Below are 23,641 nucleotides of genomic sequence, written 5' to 3' on the forward strand. Positions count from 1 at the left end.
CATGGGTATTTGGTGGGACAAGGCAACCGGGGAGCAGGGGAGCATCATCACATGAGTGAGTGCCCTGTGAGGCACCCAGACGACGCGTAACTAATGATTAGGCGCAATTGCGCAGCATTGGCAATCGTGCTTCAATACGCTTAGTGCCAGTCATGACACTCATGAATCACGCTTGATGACACGATCATTGAATTGCATAAGCTATTTGAACAATTAGGGAAGATATTGGAAGTCACTGAACCTAGTCGCTCTCGTTCTGTTACGCATCACAGCTGGGCAGCACATATTAACCAACAGGCTTCAGCCTGGTCACATGACGTACTACGCAACGGCATAAAATGACCCAGAACCGGCTTGCAAGTACTGCCTTTAAGTTTGTTGATACAGAACAAAGTCAACGGTCGCCTGCATTACTCGAGATAAGTTCACCGCTTCAAGAAGGCGGATCTGGCAATGTCGACATGCAAGCGGAACTCTGGGCTTAATTGCATTTGCAGTTGCACAATGCTGATGGCGCACACAGCAAACAGTCCGCCTGTTAGAACTAGGTTACCAAATACTCCAACAGGGTGCTGATTACACAGCACAAAGAACAGCGATACGATTACTCGGCCGGTGAATAAGTTGATCCTACGTGGTCAATCAGTTCAGACCGTATCGAGCGAGCACTTTGGCTGCGATGATGATTCGGCCTGGACAGCGGTTACCCATTCCCCGTTCATCGCACTCTTTGGCCGTAGATCAATAACTCACCCATACACTACGATTCAGTTCAACCTAAGGCATCCAACGCAGGAATTTACCAGCATAATATAAAACATCGTTATAAAATCAACGCAGCTTCTTTCGTGTCTGGCAACAACTAAAAGTAGCTTCCATTTATGAACAAACCTAAGCCATAACAACCCTTTGGCGACCGTGTATCTTGTTACAAACTGGTTCAGAGCCTTGTCAAGCTCTCAGAATACACGCGTATCATTTAACAGCTCGTCCAATCAACCATCAGGTAACCCCCCCCCCCCCCCCCGCCTCCTGTTCACCACCGGCCAGCCGAGACCATCGATCCGAGGTGCCACCACCGGCAGTCGGACGCACGCGGGTCGCTCGGACGCCGGTCATCCGACGCGGCAGGGATGTCCACTCGGGGGACAGCCGCAGGCAGCGCAAAAACACGGCGTCGCTTTTCCCCCGAGTCGCCCAGAGATTGCCGGCGGTGTTGCTGAAATAACAACACGACGGCGGATGTGGGGAGGGAAGGCGGATGTGGGGAGGGAAGGCGGACTAGGAAGACACGGAAGAAGGTGGCAATGGCGGCCGGTCATTCAGAGCTACCACCTGCATTATTATCAGAAGACTAGCAGAAGACTTCCGTAAACCCGTAACCACTTGTAATGACAGCGGAAAGTAGGTAAGGCGTAGTTTAGCGACCAGCTGTAGTGTTGATCCGATTACGGTCCCTGAGGGGAGATACAGCCACCGCCGCTGCTCCCACTGCCGCCGCCAGAGCTCCTAGGTCCGATCCATACAGGTCCAGTCCTGGTAGCATTGTCCAGAGTTGCACTGTCCAGTTCATCTGAGACGGCGCTTCTGGCTTGCACACGTCCGACAAACACAGAGGCTCGGCACCGCTCAAACAAACCGGCCACCCGGTTTGCGGAACATTTATAATTGCGACAGCACCGAGTGAGTGCGGACTGCGGAACATACCACTCGTTCCTGGCCGGACTACGTCATGTCAGTTACATGACAGCGTAACATGACTTGACGCATATGATGTAGGTACTGGGTCACCCACCGGCGCCGAGCCGTCTCTGGTTCAGGAGACCAGACGGCAGGGCTCGCCAGATGGTTTGATGACAAGCCGCTCATTCTCGCAGGACAGACACCAAGGTTGCTTGTTCATCTTCCCTGGCAGAGGCTCATTATGGGACACAATGTAGCTCTGGCCTCGGGGAAAGCCTACCACCCAGCCACTCAGAGGCCAAATTCACAGCCAAGGCCACACGCCTCAGGGGAGTAAATCACTCGAAAACACCGCCCGGGGGCTGGCCGGGCGGTAAACTCCGAGGGGCGGCAAACAAACCCATCCGACGGCAGAGAGGTTCTCTCGCGTCTCTCGGAGCACCCCGAGCGCGATACTCCCGGACAGCGTTCGGTAAACAGTTTACATAACACACCGCCCGGCGAAATATTGAACTCATTTCCGCGCCGTCCCTATTGGTAGTCAGACGTCGTCTGGCGGTTCGCTCCGCGCTTTACCGTCCGACGACGCCTTTCGGCTCCGTCCAATAACGCGCCGCAGCCGGGCAGGCGGCACTTCTCCTAACCCCTCCCCGGTTCGTGTCGCGCGCCTCACCTAATGAGCCGTTTCTGGAAGCCGATCACATCCCCGGTGTCGGCGCTCTGGCAGGCCGGTGTGCTGGCCACGGCCAGCTGGTAGCCGCGGTTCAGGAACGTCTGCGCGAAGAAGTAGTCCTCGGCCAGGTAGCATCCGAACGCGCGCAGCCCGCCGGCCTCGTCCAGCGGGCCCTTCCGCATCAGCGCCGACATGCCCGTGGCGCAGTTGATGCCCAGCAGAGAGGCGCACATGTAGATCCGTGCGTGCGCCGTGCCGAAATACACCTGTCAGTCCAGGTGGGGAGGGTGGGTCAGAGTCACGACGATATAGCAACGTCAGACTAAGCAGGGTCTGTGATTGACATGTTATTCTTAGCGAGGACAGGTACTGAAGTGTTGGAGCTATGGGTCTTGTTGAGCGTTGGAAGGCCTTGTGTCATTCAACATTGAAGTATTAGAACACATTGACTGGAGACACTGAGCGAGCAATAGCAGTCAATGTCACCGAACGGTCATGGCTATTCAAGCTTTATGAACCACCATGAATCACTGTCGCCATTTCACGCGCTAGCAACACAATCACGTGTCATGAACCTCAATCACCCCCGACCGCAGGGCGCTGCAATCTGGTACTCAGCGTGCAGCCCCGCACATCGCACCCACTTGCCAACTACTCGCAAGAAGTCTGCACCGAACTGCACTCGGCTGCAGCCATCCCCACCCTCCTCCCTCCCACTTCAAAGAGCGCCGTCCTACGCCGTCCCCTGTCCTTCACTAGCGCAGCGCGACTGTTCTGGGCTGTTAGCGACGACTGAGGACCGGGAGGATCGCACCCACCTTTTCCAGCACGGAGACGAAGCCGGGCCGGTCACAGGTGAACGGCATCTGATGCACCAGTCCGACACGGGCCGTCATGTTGTGCACCATGTCCATCAGCGTGTCTTCTTTCACTGGCGGTGAAGGGGGGGGGGGGGTGTCAGACCGGCTGTGGTTAGGAGCGGAGGCGAGGAGGGGGCGAGGGAACGACAGTGAATTCGTCACGAGTCACATGGCTGTTGGTAGCAATGCAGAGCAAGATGCAATCGTTGACTAATATTTCATCGAATTTCAACTTCATTTGCAATCCAATATTAATTTAAACTGCAAATGTCAGCTAATCGGCCATGAAGGGAACGAATGGGGTGTGTTCCACTGCAGAGCAGAATCAAGTTGCAACAACGGGACTGCTAAATATATAATGTGTTTGCCGTTTGGTTTAATAACTGGACCACTGTTACATAAACTGTGGCGCAAGCATCAATTGTCGGGCACGATGGTTAATTAAACTTGATATATGAGGACAAACACTTCAAAGTGTAAGGAGTGCGTAGCCAGGACACTCAGTAACATTACACAAGGCCTAATTAATTCATCTTTCATGCAGTCCAACTCATTGTTGAGCAAACATACAAGCGACGCTGAGCTTACCCTACTTTCAAGCAATTACTGTCGCTGAATTTCTTATCAGGAGTGTAATAATGTAGCCTACTTAGCCCGAGGGGGCACCCAAACTATTCCTGAACCATCCTATCGACTCACATGACCAGAGGACGTCTCTCCACTCTCAACCAGACAACAGGACACTAGCAAATACACATGCACCGGAAAACCAACGGACGAGGACCATCCAGAGCAGACAGAAACCCGAGCAAAACACATACTGAATGGTGTGACTAGTTTACGCGATTTGGTGTCATGCACTGCTGTCAAAAGCAGCGCAGCTAACCACACAATAAACACCACACCTTTCTGTATACACATACTCCCAACCCCTAATTGCCGTCTATCACTGAGTGCCGCCTCCAAGACATACGCTACCAACACCGAAACCAACAGCAGTAACTACTCAATATTCACTGCCGGCTCCCCCTCCATCTATTCATCACCACTGCCACCCCACCGCACAGCTCACGACTCCACAGTCCACACAGCTCCACGCAGTCCACCACTCCACACAGTCCACAACTCCACACAGTCCGCAACTCCACACAGTCCACAACTCCACACAGCCCAGCAAGGTGACCAACCTGCCCCACCTTCGACTAGCTCACACCGCCTGCCATAGAGCGGGGAGTCCCACGGCAAATCACAGTCACAGGCCATCGATCACAGTCGCTCACAGACCACAGAATCACAGTCCACTGTCGCCACCCGGACTGGCAGTCACTGCAGCGAAAATAGCTCAGCGGACAGCTAGCTGACAGCGCACCGAGCGCTCATTTACTCCGGCACCGCGCCATACAGCGGACACCTATAGACAGAAATAGACGGATATCCCCAGGACGACAGACCCTATATGACGATTCTATGTGGCGGCCAAGCCAATCACACTCAAAGGAGTCAAAGGAAAACGAATAATAAGAGCGTACCAATCATGTGAGCAGTGAGCGCCAAGGGGCATTGGTCTAGCGGGAGAGTCGGGCTAGGATCTGTGCGGCAAGCTGTTTCTTCGGATTGGGCTTTAAAAATGGGCGTCTAAGCCCGTTTAGTTGCAAAATAATCGGGTAAATTAAAAAAGATGGCGGGACAGTAGGTACTTACTGCGGATACAGCTGTCAGAAACTACGATGAGATCGTATTTGGCTGCCTCGTACCCGGGCTGAAGGTTGTTGATTTTTGGGTTGGTGCCCACTTTCTTACCCCCTGAAACAGAAAGATACGACGGTGGGGTCAGAACATTTCAAAGTTCACCAGTTCGTGCATGGCAACGGATCGGGAGTAATGCATAGTCATTGACCATCAAGCTATAAGACTGAACAGTAAACAGTTCTCAGACCGAGGGAAAACTTCAGATAGTGAGAAAGAATCAGTATAGCGTTGGCTTTCTGTAGCGCATACCGTCGGCCGTCTATGTATATAAAGAATAACGTGTTGGCCGTCTGTATAGCGTCAAGCGGTCAGCCGTCCCCCGTCTGTATAGCACCGGCCGTCTGTATAGCATATAGCACCGGCCGTCTGTATAGTGTCGGTCGTCTGTATAGCATATAGTGTCGGCCGTCTGTGTAGTGTCGGTCGTCTGTATAGTGTCGCTCGTCTGTATAGTGTCGCTCGTCTGTATAGTGTCGGCCGTCTGTATAGTGTCGGCCGTCTGTATAGTGTCGGTCGTCCATGTATAGTGTCGGTCGTCTGTATAGTGTCGGTCGTCCATGTATAGTGTCGGTCGTCTGTATAGTGTCGGTCGTCCATGTCTAGTGTCGGTCGTCCATGTATAGTGTCGGTCGTCTGTATAATAGTGTCGGTCGTCTGTATAGTGTCGGCCGTCTGTATAGTGTCGGACGGTCGTCTGTATAGTGTCGGTCGTCTGTATAGTGTCGGTCGTCTGTATAGTGTCGGCCGTCTGTATAGTGTCGGTCGTCTGTATAGCACCGGCCGAGTGTCGGCCGTCTGTATAGCATCGGTCGTCTGTATAGCATATAGTGTCGGCCGTCTGTATAGCATATAGCTTTGGCCGTCTGTATAGCACCGGCCGTCTGTATAGTGTCGGCCGTCTGTATAGCATATAGCTCTGGCTGGCTGCACAGTGTCGGTCGTCTGTATAGCGTCGGCCAACAATCAGCCCGCCATCGGCAATGACCCATGGCCGTGCGGCCAGGAATAGAGCGCAGCCCGCCGGCCGGCCGGCGCCGACGTCGCAGCCATCGGCGACCGAACGGCGCCTCATAAAACGCCAAGCCCGCCGCGCGACGCCGTTCCACTGCAGTGGAACGTGCACTGTGGAGCTCCGTTTCAGGAGGCTGAGGGTATTGGAAGGCATGTAGACAGGCGAAATGCGTGCAGGGGTGCCCCTAATTGAAAAATGGCACAACATTACCCATAAGGCAGTTAGACCAGCACTATTCATTTATGGTTATGGCGCCGTAAGTCAACATAATGCCATTCCGTCATTGCAACATAAATGTTGCTATGCACACCAGACCAATTTTGTTCCGCATTGAGCTCGTGAAACATAAATGGCAAGCTGGTATAAAATACCTACACATACCAGAAATAAAGTTCTCCTAGACGTTCTATGCCGAGTGTATTTAATCGATTCACCATTTAGTTACCTACATGTAAAGTAGCCTTGATGTCCCGTGACTGAAAGTCATGCAATGCGGGGTCTATATCGGGAACCGTTCACCTGCTGCCCACTTACGTCACCCGAACAGGTGAATTCCACCCCACCCCAATTAGGAATTTGTGGTCACTCCCGGTAAACTGATCAGCAGGATCGGTTTATGTTCATCACGAACGAATTGTTTTTCTACAACCGGCAACATGCCATCGCCATCCGGCAAAAAAAAAACTTGTCGAGCAGCCTTCGACATGGACACCGGCCCATGTCCCGTGCCCCGTCTTCCAGGGGCACGGGCCACTCACAGACACGGACGCACGGCCCGTGCCCCTCCAGCCCGTACTCCGGAGCACGTGACAGCTCCTGACCCATGGCGCCGCCAAGGCTTTCCGCGAAGAAGCCGGGCCGGACGCCACGGCGCCTTTCACCGTATACCGCCTCCTCAGAGCCCACACCAAGGGCAAAGCGGGCCAAATTCAAGGGCGAGCCTACCGGCCATACCCGTTCATGAATGTAGGCTAAGCCGCGACTGGATCGTGAAACGGAGATTCAGGCAGACCAAGGGAGCTTACTTTCAGTATTATGTATTCAGCAAAGGCTTTATATCAAAACTCATCTGCTTAAGCGCAGTCGGTATGCAGTGTTTAGGATGAAGAATCATATTATACACGAGTGGGCATCGTTATTTAAATAGCAAGGCATGCGATGAACAAATGCATTCGAAACGATGCGTCGTGGCTATTTGACGGGACAGGCGGAACGTCAGCGGTGGCTCTAAAAAGGACCGTGCAGAGGCGTACCCACGGAGATTTCTCTGATCTCTCCTCCGGTAGCCTATTCAGAGAATAGCTCCGGCGGTTTTCCAAGCCATCCTCTAACATTCTCCGACAGTGGCATTCACAACTCTCACCCCAATGCCCGTCCCAAGTCGCCTATGAAACCCGTCCCGAATTTCGGACCGCGGCAGCCGAATCGCGCCCGCCCGCTCGCTCCACTCCATATAACGGCCGAGTCCTGAGTGAGGGCTGCGCTATATCAGCGGTCATGGGCGACTAAATCAGGGCACAGCGGCCGGGCCGGCGCCGTCAGGGCCACACATGTCTCCAGAGAACAGTGGCGGCGATGGCGGCCGGATGACGCCGGGTCGATGGCACTGCCGGCGCGCGGCCCGCGGTGACGGACGAGCGGCCTTCCGCCCAGAGGGGCGCCGCCTCCACCCACCCCCACCGCCCCCGCGGTCCGGATAGTGACGTCACAGCTCCGCCAGAGAGAGCTGGAAGAGGAGAGGGGAAGACGGCTCCTGCGGGCACCGCGACGGATGGGAGACCCGGCGCCGTCCGATCCCAGAGATGCGATCGGTCAGTTCGGCTCCGCCCACATAGCGACCCAAACCCAGTGTCGTAACCGTTCGCCAGCACGGAGAACTAACGTCCATGAGCAGCTCCTGGGTGGGTGACAGAACACCGACCACTCCCGCGGGGTGACGCCGCGCCCCCTAACGGGTCACGACAGCGCCGACGACCGTCGCTACGGAGCCGATGGGCGACAGTCGAAATACCGCCGGTCGCTGCCCGGAACCCTGCCAAGGCCGCGGATCAGGAGCAGGGGGAGGGGAGCAGCTGCTGACTGGCTCCGACATCGTCACGCAGGCAGCGCGGCCCCCTCCCTCATACGTCCCCTCACGTGATGGATCATTCCATGAATAATGCAACATCGTACAATATTAGTTGCCGATATTCAAGAGAGCGGAAAATGGCGTATTAGTTTGTCAAGAAGCTCCAAGAATGCCGAGAAGTCTGACAAGCACATAAGACATGATAGCTTAGCAGCCGCGTACCATGCCTAATACGCAGCAAGTTGCAGGCGATGCTAAATAATAAACACGATCCATAGACTGGACCAGACAGAACTAGACTGAGCCGGATGCGGACGGTGCTTTATGCCGAGGAGCGTTTGATGACGGCCCTGTCGAGTGCCGAGACAGTGACTGGTGTGCGCGCGCTGGCAGGACAGTCTGTGACCTCTGTAGCGGACCCAAAGAAGAAAGAATCTAACATTTTTTTAGAATAATATTAACAGTATTCTTCAGAGACGGAATAAGTTTCGCAGAGCTAGGGTGTGCCCCAGCCCCGGCGGGTAGTCGTCGGTGTCAGTGACCCGTCGCCATTAAACACGACATGTGTCACAGACGGCCGACGCGTGGAACTACCGATCAATATGCAGATGTCGTCCACGGCCGAACAGCCTTGGAACGGACGAGTCTCGTCCTCAAGTCATTCCATTCATACATTTATTCATCCTCATCCCTTCTCAGAGAAATAGTCGCACGGAAAACCGAATTGATGGAATGCATCCAATGTTCGGAAAGCAAAACACCACCACACAAGCCGGAAAGCAGCGCCATTTCAGAAGATAAATCCACGTTACAAATTGAGGGTCGCTTGTAAAGCTCAGTATCCTCCATAAATTACCGACGATAGAAAACAAAAAGCGACACAGCCGAGCCGCTTTCCACGCCACTGAGTTCCGGAAAAGGAGAAAGCCGGCGATGCTAATCAAATTCCTCCGAAACGGAAAGCGGTGACACGTCCCATGGCCGGCGGTGGCGGCCGCGGTCGCGCCGGTGGAATTCGGCGTCTCCCCGCACCCCTCCCGCTGACATTGGCCGAGCCTCTCAGGTGTCCGCGCTGGCCCGATGCCAGCTCCGCTCGGCCGGCCGGCCAGCCGCCAGCCTGAGCTCTGACAGCTCGGTGGGGAGGGACACATTCCTCCGAACCACGCCGGCCGGTCGGGGTCATACCAGGCCTACCGAAGAACACCGTTACGACGGAGCCACAGTAGCCAGGGGAGGCTTGACGAACACGGCCCCCGACCAGCACCAAGATGAATACTAAAAGAATCTGAGCGGGGGTCAGCGCCATCCACCGGAACATAGCCATCCCTTCCCAAACTGAATCTCAAGGCAAACGGGTAGCCGGCCCCGGCGGTGATTTGCGTTCATGGCGAGTATCTGATCTGGTTCGAGAGGGGGAGGGAGAGAGAGAGAGAGAGAGAGAGAGAGAGAGAGAGAGAGAGAGAGAGAGAGAGAGAGAGAGAGAGAGAGAGACGAGATCGGGAGGAGAGTGAGTGGGGGAGAGATGTTGATGTTGCAAGGCTCGGTTGCTGGCCGGGCACGCGATGACCGGCGCGGCAGCCATTGCTTTCCAGACAACTAAATCATGCCGGTTCCACATCATCAATTCCAGACCGGATTACACAGACAAGGGGCCGCGGCAGTGCCCGCTCATGGCAGACAATGCCCGTGTAACTTATATAAGCGCGGCCACGCGAGCCGGGCCGCGGCGTCGTGCTGCCGCGTTCCCTGTCGGTCCATAAAAGCCTGTATCCACGAGCCTCCCAAACGGTGGCCTCCGCCGCCGTATGGGTCTCTCCTGTAGACCGTGGGCGCCAGACCGGCAGCGGACGACTCACGTGTGGCCAGATAAAGCACTATGAGTCAATTACTCGTCAGACGGCGACTAATCCGGGCCCTGCACGACTCCCATGAGCGGTCACGTATCGACTGGAGGCGGCTCGAACTGCCTATGACCGGTAGGGCTTGTAGGAGATCGAAGGACACGCCCGTCGTCTGATGACTTCGCTTCTGATTTTGACCGGTCAACCTCAGACCCTCCAACGGACGAGGCAGACGGCAGCTTGTGAGGTCAGGCGCCGAAGCCTATATAATCGCCCCAGTCCGCCTAACCAATTGAATCAATATAGAACGGACGGGACTGGACAGCTGCAGTCTGAGAACGATCTCCACTCTCCAGTCACGAGTCAGAACCGACTCCGCTCCTGCGGGCGGCCGAGCTAGGCTGCAGGTCTCTCTCACCATCTCCCGCTCTCCCTCTCTTTCTCCCTCTCTTTGTAGGGTTCTCCTCCGTCCGCGACCTCTCCCCGCCGGCGGCGACACATTGACGAGAAACACGACAACACTAAGAGAGAAACAAACCGGTTCTGGGCACGTTCCCGACCCGGTGGCGCGTGCCATCCACAGAACAGAGGGCTCGCCGGACGGTGTGTTCAATATTGTGCGTGCTTTGAGCTGCGCCGGAGACTGGCTCGGTCGGACAGCAACGTCAGACCTGAGACTACAGCGATGACCGAAACACCTCGTCAAATATCAATGCCGCTGGCGGAAGGTCACTGCGTCCCGAAATGTCGCGAATCACTCGATCCAGCAATTCCAAGACAGGACTTCTGTGAAATGTATGGAAACTTCTAGCATAATTATTTGAGATAGCTATCACAACTTTGCAGACAAACAAATGACGGCAAAGTTTAGACATATAGAGCCTTCAGCTTCTTCCAGAAAACAATAAATAAACGCGAAGATTAAAACAGAGCTCTCCAACCGAATAGTTATATTGAAATCGGCATTAACTATCTTTGCAGTTAGATAAATTTAAACACAACAGCCTCCTTAAACGTTTTGCCTCTCTTTGTCGATACACGGCATAAATCAGCTTAAAATATTTGCGAAGTCAGCACCTTCCAAGCCACTTCATCGCAACCCTAAAGTTGCACCTCAACCTCCTGCTTCCCCTGTGGCAACGCCTTCGGCTGTGCCGTGTTCAGATCGGACTTCAGTCCCCCAGGACAGTCCTTCAACCCTTCTTTGGCTTGGCCCCGCGGCGGCGAAGGCGACGGCCCGGCCGCTCTGATCCGAACGGTCGAGGGCGCTTCTGCGGGACACTTCTGCCGCCCGAGTGGGCGCCGAAAATTTAGCTCGCCGACGCCCAGAATTTAGACCGCCAGCGCCCAGAATTTAGACCGCACCGGCGCAGCGGACCAAGTGGTCTATATCAGTGCGAGCTGAGAATAACAGGGAGCCGTCAAAGGGGACAGGAATAGCGCTCAGCGGAAGCACGTGCTCTCAAACCGTCACGGCGAGGCCGGTTGGAAACTGAGCCAGCAGACCAGTATACAGACGGAGAACGTTGGTTTCTACTCACCTATGAAGACCTTCGTATCTATGGTGGGATATTTGGCGACTAACTCGTTGACTAGTGGTATAACAGGGTCGTTGGCGTTTTGTATGCAGAACATGATTTCATACTGAAATGCAAGAAGTACAATGGTGTTAGTTGGAATGCATGACAGCACAAAAACGAGAGCAAATGACACCTAAACATACAATGGGAACAGAAAAAGGGTTAACATCAGCACCAATGGAATACATTGCGAGTGTCACCCGATAGGATATAACATTGACATATGAACAATGTTGAGGCTGCAGACAGCACAAACGGCCGGCCTGTGAGAGGAAATAAGCAGCTATCAGGTTGCATGTAGCAAAATGTCATCTGTATAACGTGTATAACTACCCGAGGTCCTGCTCTATATAACCGGCACACATTATGATTCGGCCGTCAAAACTCATCTACATTTGTTCGTATTACAGCGCACACCACGAGAACACAAACAGAAGAGCGTAGACTAGCAAGCACACTGGGGCAATAACGAAACATCCCACCACAATTACAGAACAGAATATGTACATCAGAACACCGACAGAGCACACTAAAAACAGCCCATCACACTAACGGAGCACATCAGCACAAATGACGGAAGCGACTTCTCGCGTTTTACGCCTAATCTCCGTCCGCAGCTCACGGTGGCCGGCGGTGCAGCGCGGCCATTTCACGGCTGACTGGTGTCCGGCGACAAATCACAGCCGGGAGAGCCGCTCAAATGCCATTTGTCACAGGGCTGGAGACGCCGGACATGGCGGCGCCTCTTCTGCAGACATCGCTTTTAGGGGACAGCGGACGGCGGTGGTAAAATCCCGGACATGTTTTAGGAGACATCGACACTCGGCACTCGGCAGGCATGCGGATGCACAGCTTCTATACCAAATGCAATGATGCGACTCTCGAAATCAGACGTCCGAGTGTATCGAACAGTCCCGAGGTCAGTTCAGATATCTTTTAGCTCCGGAATCATATCCCATCAAAAATTCATTTGGCGTAAGATTTATCTGTCGTCATCCGCTCTACCGCGCTTTAGCTATAAAATCCCGACCGCCACGCAGCCGTACCACTCTGTATCAGCCGCGGAGTTCCGGGGGCACGGGGACGGGGACGGGGCAGGACGGCTGCCGGGGCCAAATTGCCGGATTACGGAGCCAATTTGTCAGCGGCCGGCACAGACTGCCGCGATGGAGCGCCACCATTCATACGGCCGGCAAATAGGACCGGAGTGACGGCCTAACGAGATAACGGCCCGCAGCTCGCGCCCGGCGATCAGCGACGGGGCTGCGGGAGCTGAGGGCAGAGGAGCTGAGCTGCGGGGCTGCATGAGAGCCGAGGCGATAAGGCTGCGGGAACTGAGAGCTGAGGAGCTGGGCAGCGGAGAGCTGAGGAGCTGGGAGCTGCGGCGACAGGGCTGTGGGGGCTGAGAGGCGCATCGATGATCTGAGGGGCTGGACAGAGGGACCGAGGAGCTGGGCAGGAGGGACTGAGGAGCTGGGCAGGAGGGACTGAGGAGCTGGGCAGGAGGGACCGAGGAGCTAGGCAGGAGGGACTGAGGAACTGCACGTCGAAGAGATGGCGAGCTGAGGATCCTCCCGGCGCCAAGCACACCGACATCACAGCCCGACTGTTTATCGGTCCCAGCAGCAGTCATTTGCCACAGCGTGCGGTGCGCGGCAGCACAGGAGACCGGCGGCTATGTCCAGTCCCTCTACAGACTCTCAGCGCACCCGGCAGCTATGTCCAGTCCCTCTACAGACTCTCAGCGCACTGGAGCCCAATCACTGACGGCTCAATACACGCACACACTCCGGGCAGGGCTGTGGGTGGCAGACACGCGCTTCCGGCGGGCCTGTCACACACAAACCGGGTCGCTGCGAGCCGCGCTAATGCCCGTAATGTTGCGGGAAGTGGCAAAAACTGTCAACACCGCCAGACTGCAGCAGAAACTGCCGACAGCTAATACCCTAATACCTTTGATAACTTTGAGCGAGAAAGAATAATGTTACAAAGGCAAAAAACAAAAGTGGGATGTCTATCTAGCAAGTTATAAATAACTTGGTCACAAAAAAATGAAGTGGGACAGAAGTTTGCAGGAGCAGAAGCAATTATTTCAAAGTTCCGACCAGCTAATAGCTTCAGGGAACTTAAGTTCAACTTTGATACACAAGCCGGGCGAACCTTACATGATATATAGTCCGTCCAAAACACTCTACCTAGTTTCTTATGACTTGGTAACTCTGATAGAAGGCGTTTTATAAGAATACAATTTATTATATTTGTATTATTTTTGTTTCTTGGGCCTTAATTTTAACTGGTCTTTAGGTAATAGGGGAGAGTGGGGAAAGATGCCCAGGGTTTCGCTATGTCATATATTATTCGAAAATGACGATGGGAAAGCAAAAACTTGGAGTTTCAACGGAAGCCGACATCATTTTTCTCCAAAAATATCACACTTTCGTGCCTGAAATATGATAACTTTTTTTGCTATGAAGCATTTTCCTGAAGAAGTGAAAGGGGGCATCTTACCCCACAGGGTGGGAAAGACGCCCCCTGACGTTGGGAAAGATGCCCCCTGCACTATAAGTGACATAAATGGGCACGTGAATCGCCTGAACGAATCAGTAGTCCCTTCGAGCCTGCAGAAGACACCAAACGTCATCATAAGGGCCCTCAAAAGTAGTCGTAAGGGGCTTCAGAGGTCATCGTTAGGGCCATCATAGTCCAGCGCGGCCAAACAAGCCTCCGTGGTGGCGTTCGGAGACCACTGTGGGGCTCTTATAGGTCTTCATGATGCTTGAGGGCCCTCGAGCCCATCGTGGGGACCTCCGATGCCAGCGCGGCCCGTGGGGCCAACGTGGGAGCCCTCAAAGGATGTCGTGAGGGGCCCTAGAGCCAGTAATGGGGCCCACAGAGGTCGTCGTGAGGGCTCTCAGAGTCAGATGCCGCCCAAAAAGTCGCTATGTGGGCCGAGAGACCGGCATGGGGAGCACCCGACCGTACTGGACTCTCAATAGTCCCAGATCGGCTTTTGTCTACATCACAAGTATGTAATAAATGATTTGACGGGCTGTTTGAAGGACAGCCTACGGATTTAGGGGGGCGTCTTTCCCCATCAGGACAGGGGGCATCTTACCCCAAGGTACCGAAGTAACATTAAATCAGTACAATTTGTTAGCCATAAAAGTACACCCTGAAACAAACTGTTTGGGACACAGTACACGCATGTTAATGTATCACGACTATAGCAAGGGACGCAAAAATTATTTACCTTCTTTGATATTTACAATGTTCTGACACCAAAATATTTTTTGAAAGCAGCAAATAAAAAACATGCAACCATCAGCCAGCCGTTGCCCAACTGAGCTTCGCAATTTTTTGTGCAGTTAACAAGGCAGGCTTCCGCTTTACGCTAAGAACATTAATTTCCAGGTCCGATTCTTTGTTTCGCCTCTAGGGGGGGGTGGGGCGTCTTTCCCACCCTGGGCATCTTACCCCACTCTCCCCTACCACTGGTGACTCATGTTAAAACGCCAAGATGGCCTTTTTTGTAGCATTCGCTAAAAAAAAAAAAAAAAACAAGAAAACAAAAGATCCCATATATGTAGAGACAGGAGTGACTGGCGTTCACAGAAAGTACCAAATTACCCCGGCTAATTCTACAGACAAGTTGGTGTGACGTCACTATTTTGGTCGCCATGGTAACACAAGGCCAATGGCCAGCTGGCGGGTTAGTGCGCTGTTCGGATATTGACATGGACATTAGTGAGGCGGCCGAGGGTACCGCCCCCAAGAGGGCTAATTGGGTCAGACCTTTCGGCCGGGGAGGGTGGGGTGCCGTTTGACACAGTCCGCTATTCGCTGGCTATTGAGCGAGTGAGGAGATCGATTGATGGCTGCGGCAGAAAATGCGCAGAAACCAGCCGATCTAATCGCCACCTAAAAAGGTGATGTCGCTCCGGATACGATTCCTCTAGTCCTGGTTACCGACAAAACGGAAATAAAGCATTGATTTGACCTACTTCCTGGACCCCCCAGTGTCCGTCCGCTATGTGCTACAGCCCTCCCCTCGACACCCCCCCCCCCCTCCCCCCTAACGTCGACGCCGACGCTTTTGTTTACTCCCGGCGGGGTGTCGGCGCCGACAGCGGGAGGTGTTTACAGGTGCCGTCTCCTCAACTCGGGCCCCATCCCTCCCGGATTCCAGTGCCACCCGAGACATCTCCCTCTCTGTCCTAAAGCCGCGGCTGACTATAGGGGACTTCAGGCAGATCAGAGAGCGGCGGGGCCAACATATGGAGACGATCTGGGTGCGCTATAGGAGGGCACGGGCTGTTTTTGCAGAACTTAACGTGCTATACCTTATCACAAATGAATGAAGTTTGCCTGTACAAGTGTACCTACACGCCGGACTCATTACTCAGTAAACGAGCCTAAGCGACCGGCATCAAACGAACAGTTATATTAAATCACTGGACGATGCCTACTACACGACGAAACGCAGGTGTACTTTGTTACTGTAGTAGCTATACCAAGAAACAGAGCAATAGTTCAAGGGATACGAAATGCAAGCGTAAAGACAGAATATCGTGTATGACAATATTCTACCAAGTCCTGACACTTGGCGTCTGGTAGCGTACTGAAACAGGGCCCCTTCCTCTATACGGCCCGGGCCTCAGGGTACACGGGTTTCCGCTGGATCATACGCCCCATAGAGGTCACGGCAGGCCGAGAACAGAGCGCAGTTGACCCAGCACGTCCGACTATTTCTCGGTGAATCACGTCACCACTTCAGTAGACTGCATCGTTATAGTCAGCCTCCGTGACTGCGCCCACGTGATCTACCGATGCCGTATCATGGACCCGTACCCCGTGACCCCATGACCCCTGTCATCCCGCGGCAGAGCCACCCCTGCCAACCAGGATCGGGTAAAGCGCAGCGAAATTGACACCGGCGTGTTCATAGGAATCCTAGTCATAAACATGCATCGCTGCATGGCCCTGAATCGATGTTGGCTTCTACATAGACAGCTAGCAGTTTAAAGTGAACACACCCACGAAATCGACACGCCACACCATGGAAACATCACCCACGACTCACATAGTCATAAACAGGATTTTTTCAGATAGGTAGTCACAACAACACGACTCACGGGAAGCATCACGAAACACATTACACACCCACGACACAAAACCGTCAACACGAGTCATGGAAACAAGCTAAAACAGGCCTAGTAACCACACCAAGAGCAGTGGAAACATGAAATCTCAACTTGGCTCCATGCCTGGGCTGACCCTAATATCCTTCTATTGCGTCAAAAATCCTGGCCGCATGTCACCAATACCATCACCCATTGTGCCTGACATTCATTCTAATATCGTGATTCGTGGAGTCCCACAGACTGTCTCAGACACCCACATATCGCCATCGTATCTCTATAGGTCACCGCGCCGGGTCACGCCCCCTCCGTGACCTGATGAGACTGCTGATCAGGTCACGTGTCACCACGTCCGGCGGCACGCGCCAGGCCACGTGTCCGATGGCTGCGGTCCACAATTGGATCACGTGACCATGAATAGGGTCGCGTAGGGGTCACAGACCATGCAGCTGTAAATAATGTTTTGCAGTCCCGGAGCTACTGTAGGGTTGCCAACGTTCATAAAAGAGCAATTTTAGAATAGTTATGGCAGATTGCTTTTAAAAACGCGACCACGAACAGTCTTCTGCAAAATGCCAGTTTGTGGTCCCTCTATACCGAGTTGCATGTGCTTACTATGCATTTGCAGCGGCAGTACACGCTAATACACATGGAATGGCTGTTGGTAAATTCAACAAGACCCAGCTGGTCGTAGACCAGCACCACACAGCACATTGCACAGTTGGTGTGTCATCAATACCTACAGCAGGTTCCTGGTTGCAGGTCAATGAAACAAGACACCACAGAAGCTCCATTCACTCACCAAAGGGTAGTTCATGGTGAAGAAAGACTCTAGGTTTGTGGCGAGCAGCGAGTCGCCACCGATAAGCGGCTTCAGGATGGTAACCCCTGGCCAGGGCTCCTCCCGTGGCGACAAGTGGTCCTTCCGATGAAACTTGTACCGTCTGAAACACAGCGGGAGGCACATGGTAAACGCAAGGCTAGAGAAGTCTCTACGCTGCAGGCTACAGGGCAACGTGACAAACGGTGAGCGCGAGATTCTGAATACGGACGACTAAACTCTACACTACGACAAGACCGCAGGAAAACCATTAAGCATGTGCTATGCTGAGTGCGAGATCCCCTCATCCAGCCGACAAGAAGACAGTATTGGAAAGGGGGTAAGCGTTGACCGTGAGGTCCGTCTAGACGGCGCACGGACGACCAGATAGTACTGAAGACAGGACATCGGGGTAAACGCTGAGCGCGAGGTCCTTCAGACAGACGTTCAGACAGCACTGGAGACAATCCAGACAGTCTGCAGACGGGACAGTGGCCGGATGTATCGACACGCCCCGACCAAAATAGGCCGAGACCCGAGCCCGACGACAGACGCCGTCAGACTTACTGAATCAGCGGAATTGTATCGACATATCAGCAGCTGAATCCAGCAGCGACAGCCGCATTTACAGCGGGCGTGCAGCCATCACATATACACACAGATACAGGAGCAGGACACACATGACCGAAACTGGGCCCGTGTGCAGACAAACGGAAACACAAGTCAACATTGACAGATACATTACATAAATCGTGTGGGCAGCTTAACAGCCACTGAATGCAGACATTACCGGAACCGGGTCTGTTCGGCACACATGTGAAAAATAAGCAAAAGCACGGCACCGCATGAATGCCGCGTCGCAGCATACATGTGACCGGCGCTGTTTTGTGTATACGTTGCCTGGTGCCGTTTACTGGCAAACATTAGCAAAATAAATTATAGATCCTCAGTTTGCATTATGAATCGTTCACCTACTTGACATGTATAGGCGTTTATCAGCATGACAGAGTTAATTATTAAATTTAATAAATAAGCATTTGCATTCCAAATGATCATTAAATCAGCATACACCGAGCAATATATAAGTAAGGTTCATCACAGGCTCCAATTTAAAATGTTGCACTGAGGAAAATACAGGTGCAATTATTTCGAAAGCCCTGCTTGTATTTGTATTTAACATGTATTTAACATGTTCAATACAAGCCCTGCTTGCATTTAATAAGGCCGGGCACTGGTGACAAACCATTCTCGAAAAGTCGACCGACTCCCTTGCCAGTCGAGGTGATGAGCAAATAAAAACCAAACATAATTCACACTCTGGTGACATGGTCCCGACGGGATTGCATAACTGGACACTGGTACCACTCGTCAGCAGACCCTGACCACCAAGCCTGGTCCGGTGCAGGGTCCGCGCTGCATCTCCCGCGGGTGGCCGCGTCCAGCACAGCAGGCACAGAGGCCGCCCGGTACACCCATGGCTGCCCCGACAGGGTTCATCCTGAACATGGTATGACACTGCGACCAACATGCGCCGAGTCCTTCGAGATGTGAAATGTTTACCCGGCGAACAGGGCGGGCTCCCCAGTTGCAATCCGTCTCCATCTCCGGACTCCGAACATTGCGTCATACGGCCGACACACCCAGTCTCAGAGAAGCCCGTCAGCCATCTAAGTAGTCTCAGACAGCCGGTGTTCGTCAGGGAAGGTATGTCCGGTCTGGCGGCGCCCCTACCCCGCTCCGGCCCGGTCTGTGAGCCTCTGCCAAACGTCAGTGTAGATACCGGTCACCGTCTCAGCCAGTCGAGAGACTAGATAGGGGAAACCCGGGAGGTATGGGCCCCCTGGAGGTATGGACCATCGCAGTTTTGAAGAAGTGTTGCGTATTTTTACACATTTGACCGCGCAAACTGGTAGCAGCCATTCCGTTATACAACCCACGTGATTTCCAAAAAAATCCTCAGTCTTCTTTGGCAATGAGCGGTGATAAAGCGTTTTTACCCTCTTCGAGTAAAATACAGTACGTACAGAAAATTCGTGATAAATTTGACCCAGGCTCGTTTTATGGTATCAGACCATCGGTAATATAAAGTTTAAAGCATGCAAATTAAGACTGGATAGACAATTTGAAGTTTTCTTGCAAGATTATGAGCTGAGACGCTCCGCACATTCTGGCGTCCTAACCGGGAGGTTCGGGCCACCCACCCCCGTGGATCCTAAATCAATGAAATGATGCTTTCATTGAATGTCCTCTTCAATAAGTTTTATTTTTGTCGCGCAAGGTCGAAAATATAACTACAAATTTCATTCGAACAGAAAAATATTATTTATCTTATTTCATGGAGCATGAATGCGTTTACCAAAATACATATGTGCCCACGTGACCCCCATGAAGTAAGCTGTTGGCCACTTATGCGGTTCCTGGGCTCTAAGAGAGATCAAGGTAGATAACAGCTACAAGTATTGTTCTCATTATCGAGAGAAGAATATGAAACATGGCACTGGCCCATACCTCCCGGGCCATGGCCCATACCTCCCGGTGTATTTTGATGGATCGAAAAAGCGCATGATTTATTTAAAGTTATCTCGAGACAAAATAGTTGATCCCAGATGCCTAATATCGGGCACACTTTGCAGGCGAAAGGCAATTTCACGTACACAGAGTGAAAAACCGGGTCTAACCACTTCCCACTGGAAGAAAACTGCCTTTTCACAAAACCGGCCCATACCTCCCGGGTCTCCCCTACTATACCTACCTAGAGACTAGAGGATGGAGCGAAGGACGAAAGGCGATATTTGATAGAAGATGCAGGAAGATAATATATAGAAAGCGGAGACCAGACGACAGAAGAAAAACGCGTAAGGCTGTAGACGATAAGACGACAGACGACGGGAGACCAGGGGCAGAGGAGAGACGACTGACAGACGACAGGCCACGCTGGACCGGCACGGATCACTCCACACGTCATCGCTGACAAACCGGGCCATCGGAGCTGGCGTCAGCCGAGTTGCAGCCGACATCCGGTCGGCCGTCCGCCCTCTGACAGCGGGGGCGACTGCCCTGGACACAGCAGACATCGAAAGAAGAAATGGATGTGCACGGGATCTGGGCAGAGCGAGAGAGAGAGGCAAGGACGCCACAAGACCGGACTAGGCTTCACAGATGAATTCCGGCTGTCTGAAGCTGCCTGAGGCTGTCGTAGATCGTTCACGGACCGGGTACCAGCATTCTGACCGACGACTACCCTGATAGAGTCAAGGCCTGGAACCATCCTGAAGTATCCGCTCCAACATCGCGTCTCATGCCAGCCAGCACATTTGTCAGCCAGCACAGTCAGCCCTTCCGGTCTCGGTTGCGGCAGCGATTCGGTTTCATGTACGGACATCCTCCAGACAATCGTACTCGTGCAGCTTCCTGGTATGACAGTCTCTGATATGCTGACGGTGTATCTGATGTCCGCCGATGCACTGCCTCTGTCTTACGCTCCGCTCCCGTCCCGCGTGTGTGCTGTGATACGCCGGCGTTGTCTCAGATATACCGGCGTCGTTTCTGATGTGTCGCCGCTGCCGCCGTCACCCTGGGGACCCCATCAGCCGCCGAGGTGCGCCGTGTGACAGGCGACAGGACAGTGATAGGAAGCAGGCCGCTCAATCAGACCGGGAGCGGCGCCCACCGCAGGGGCACGCCTGATCACCGCTCATGGAATGGTAATGGCCCTCCGACCGACCGAGATAAGCCGACCGCAGGCAACGGCGGCCGGTCGGCGGAGTCGAGACGCCGAACTCATCTAAACTTGACCCCACTGAGACGCTAGCGGCACCGCTTCTCGGTCGTTCCGGGCGTGACCGAAGTCGGGGCTCTCGGAAACTGTCAGTGGACGTGATATGGGAGAGGGCATCGGCTTCCTGACCACCGACCGGCGCTCAGCCGCGCCAGTACCATGGCATCGCAACAAGGACCAGAGCCCAGGCACTGCAATTATACACTGTACTGTAGCTAATGAGTAATGACACTAAAAAGATACACGGGAGGTAGATAGGCAATTCGCTTGAATGTGCGCACTGTGCACTGTGCTGTGATAAGGGATCTCAGAGTCGAGTGAGCGATCCCCTTTCACCTGTGCGCCATGGAACTCAAAAGGCGTCCAGGTAGGCGTCATGGTCACCATCAGTTTAGTTCGGCCAGCCCAGTCACGAAGGGCCAGCAGGTGCGTGCCCGACGCGGGGTCTGTTAGACCAGCGACCACTGCCATTAGCCCACACCTCAGCGCGTCGCCATTGATCGGGTGTGGGGGCCGATCGCGTTCACCGCGGTCACTACGGTCTGCCGAAAACGGCCGCCGTCACCGTGCCAACCGGGCGGCCGGGTCATGACCCTGCGCGACCCCGTGTCACTGTCAATGCCGCCACCGGCGCACAAAGCAGCCCAGCTTTACCCATCCACACACCCGGCGGACGGCAAGCGAGAGTTATTCCTACGACCTACGTCCACCCTCCTGCCGCGGGCATCATCAGGCATACAAACGATGTCATCGATCGCTCGGCCCGCACGCAGGGCACGCGTGGCGCCGCCCCTCCCCCGGCCCGGCCCGCTCCTCGGCGACGGCGTCACCCAGCGCCCATGGTCCGCTCGTAATGGGCACAACAAACAGCGAACGATACGTCATCGAGCCGTCCGTCGCTACCGACACGGCGTCGATGTCGACGATTCTGCAGCGCCGCCGTGAGTCTATAACCACGGCGACCACCGTAGGCTGATCGGGGGCGTGTCTACAGTGCACACATAACATCGTGCACATTAACACTGTGCACACACAACAGAAGCGCGGCCGCCGACGCAGTGGTGGACCTATGACGTCACTGGGTGGTGTTGTGACGTCAGCGGTGGGTCGCGTGCGGGGGCGGGGCGTGAGACGCTTTGGTGGGTCACCGGACAACCATATCGACACCGTAAGTCGCCACCGACCCGCCCGGCCGGCAGCCCTGACACGGGATACTGGCAGAGGTCACAGCTGTGCTAACGACACAGCTATTGAGCCTCGCAAGGACTGTGACCGGTGAAGCCCAGGGCCCTAAAACAACATGCAGGTGAAGCCTGCAGCCGTCCCACATCGGACAGATACCTACACTGCTCGTATCCGCAAAGTTGACGAGCTTTATGTGACTAGCTCTTTCACATCCCATGCCGTCGAGCTGCAGCGGCCGACACTGGGATAATATTCCACGTCGTAACCCGGCCGTGTTATCGCCGGAAATGGCTTGCAGCGGGCGAGGTGTTTATTTGGGTCGTGACCCGAGGCTGTGCCGTGCTCGCCGGTCCGACAGCGCCGACAGCCGTTCACGAGAGTCGATCGCGCCTGCTGCCAGCCAGGAATAGCGCTGCCCAGCGCCGCGCTGGCAGGAGAGGGATACTGCAGAGAGCCGCCGGCACAGGGTGGCAAATGCTCCGCCCTCACCCTCATGCCTCTCTGATGCCTGCTCACCTGTCTCAACCTAAACGGACTCGATAGTTAACCTGTCACCTTGCGCCGATAGCAATCCGAGCCTGAGCTAGCGCCAATAATAGTCGTGACTGAGCCGATATTTCTGATACCCGCTCCCCTCCTATAGCAGCCGCCTTCTGAGCGAGGGCTGCCTCCCGAAGGCGTCTGTCCCATCCCACCGCGACAGTTCGTCGAACGATGAGTCAGTCTGTGCCGGGGCACACCTGAGCCCCCATCAGCCGCGGGGGGTCGGCTCACAGCCGGCCGGGCGGGCCCACAGCTGGGGCGTCACCCCACCCACCCCGGTAGGTAGGCAGGCCCCGGCACACAGACCGGCCGACACAAGTGTACCGAGACAGTGCGACACACAACGGCGCCATCAGCTGATACTGGCCGAGGGAGAGCTCCGAGTGATCAGCCAGGTCCAGCAGGGAGAGATCCCCGAGTGATCAGCCAGGTTCAGCAGGGAGACTGGGTTCAGACGGATTGGTGCAGTGCAGCGTGCCGAATGGTTCCCTGCTGTCGTATAGGGTGCTGGTTAGCTGGTTAAGATGCTGGCTATATGAGCCGGTAATGTATGTTTGCCAATTAGAAAGCCGAGGGCGGCGTGCCACCTCATCGAATGCAAAGCGCTCGTGTCACCGCTGAAAATATAAACTGGGATCAAACTAACAAGCCACACCCCCGTCACCGCGACATCAGCGTCACAGCTCATCAGCTAACCGCAATTCTACCAGC

General features: G+C 54.2%; 1 protein-coding gene across 1 annotated transcript in view; it reads right to left on the reverse strand.

Annotated features, from left to right (window-relative positions):
* The window catches only part of LOC122366762 (ceramide glucosyltransferase-B-like), a 73,140-nt gene that overhangs the window by 2,753 nt on the left and 46,746 nt on the right, over positions 1-23,641 (reverse strand). The window contains exons 3-7 of the mRNA XM_043339328.1: positions 17,407-17,548; positions 11,428-11,530; positions 4,918-5,019; positions 3,175-3,287; positions 2,357-2,622 (exon numbers count right to left, since the gene is read on the reverse strand). Of these exons, the coding sequence (XP_043195263.1) occupies positions 2,357-2,622; positions 3,175-3,287; positions 4,918-5,019; positions 11,428-11,530; positions 17,407-17,548 (726 nt within the window). The remainder of the gene's footprint in view (positions 1-2,356; positions 2,623-3,174; positions 3,288-4,917; positions 5,020-11,427; positions 11,531-17,406; positions 17,549-23,641) is intronic.

The sequence above is a fragment of the Amphibalanus amphitrite genome, unplaced genomic scaffold (assembly GCF_019059575.1).
Source record: "Amphibalanus amphitrite isolate SeventyFive unplaced genomic scaffold, NRLGWU_Aamphi_draft 000030F_arrow, whole genome shotgun sequence".
Classification (NCBI taxonomy): Eukaryota; Metazoa; Arthropoda; class Thecostraca; order Balanomorpha; family Balanidae; genus Amphibalanus; species Amphibalanus amphitrite.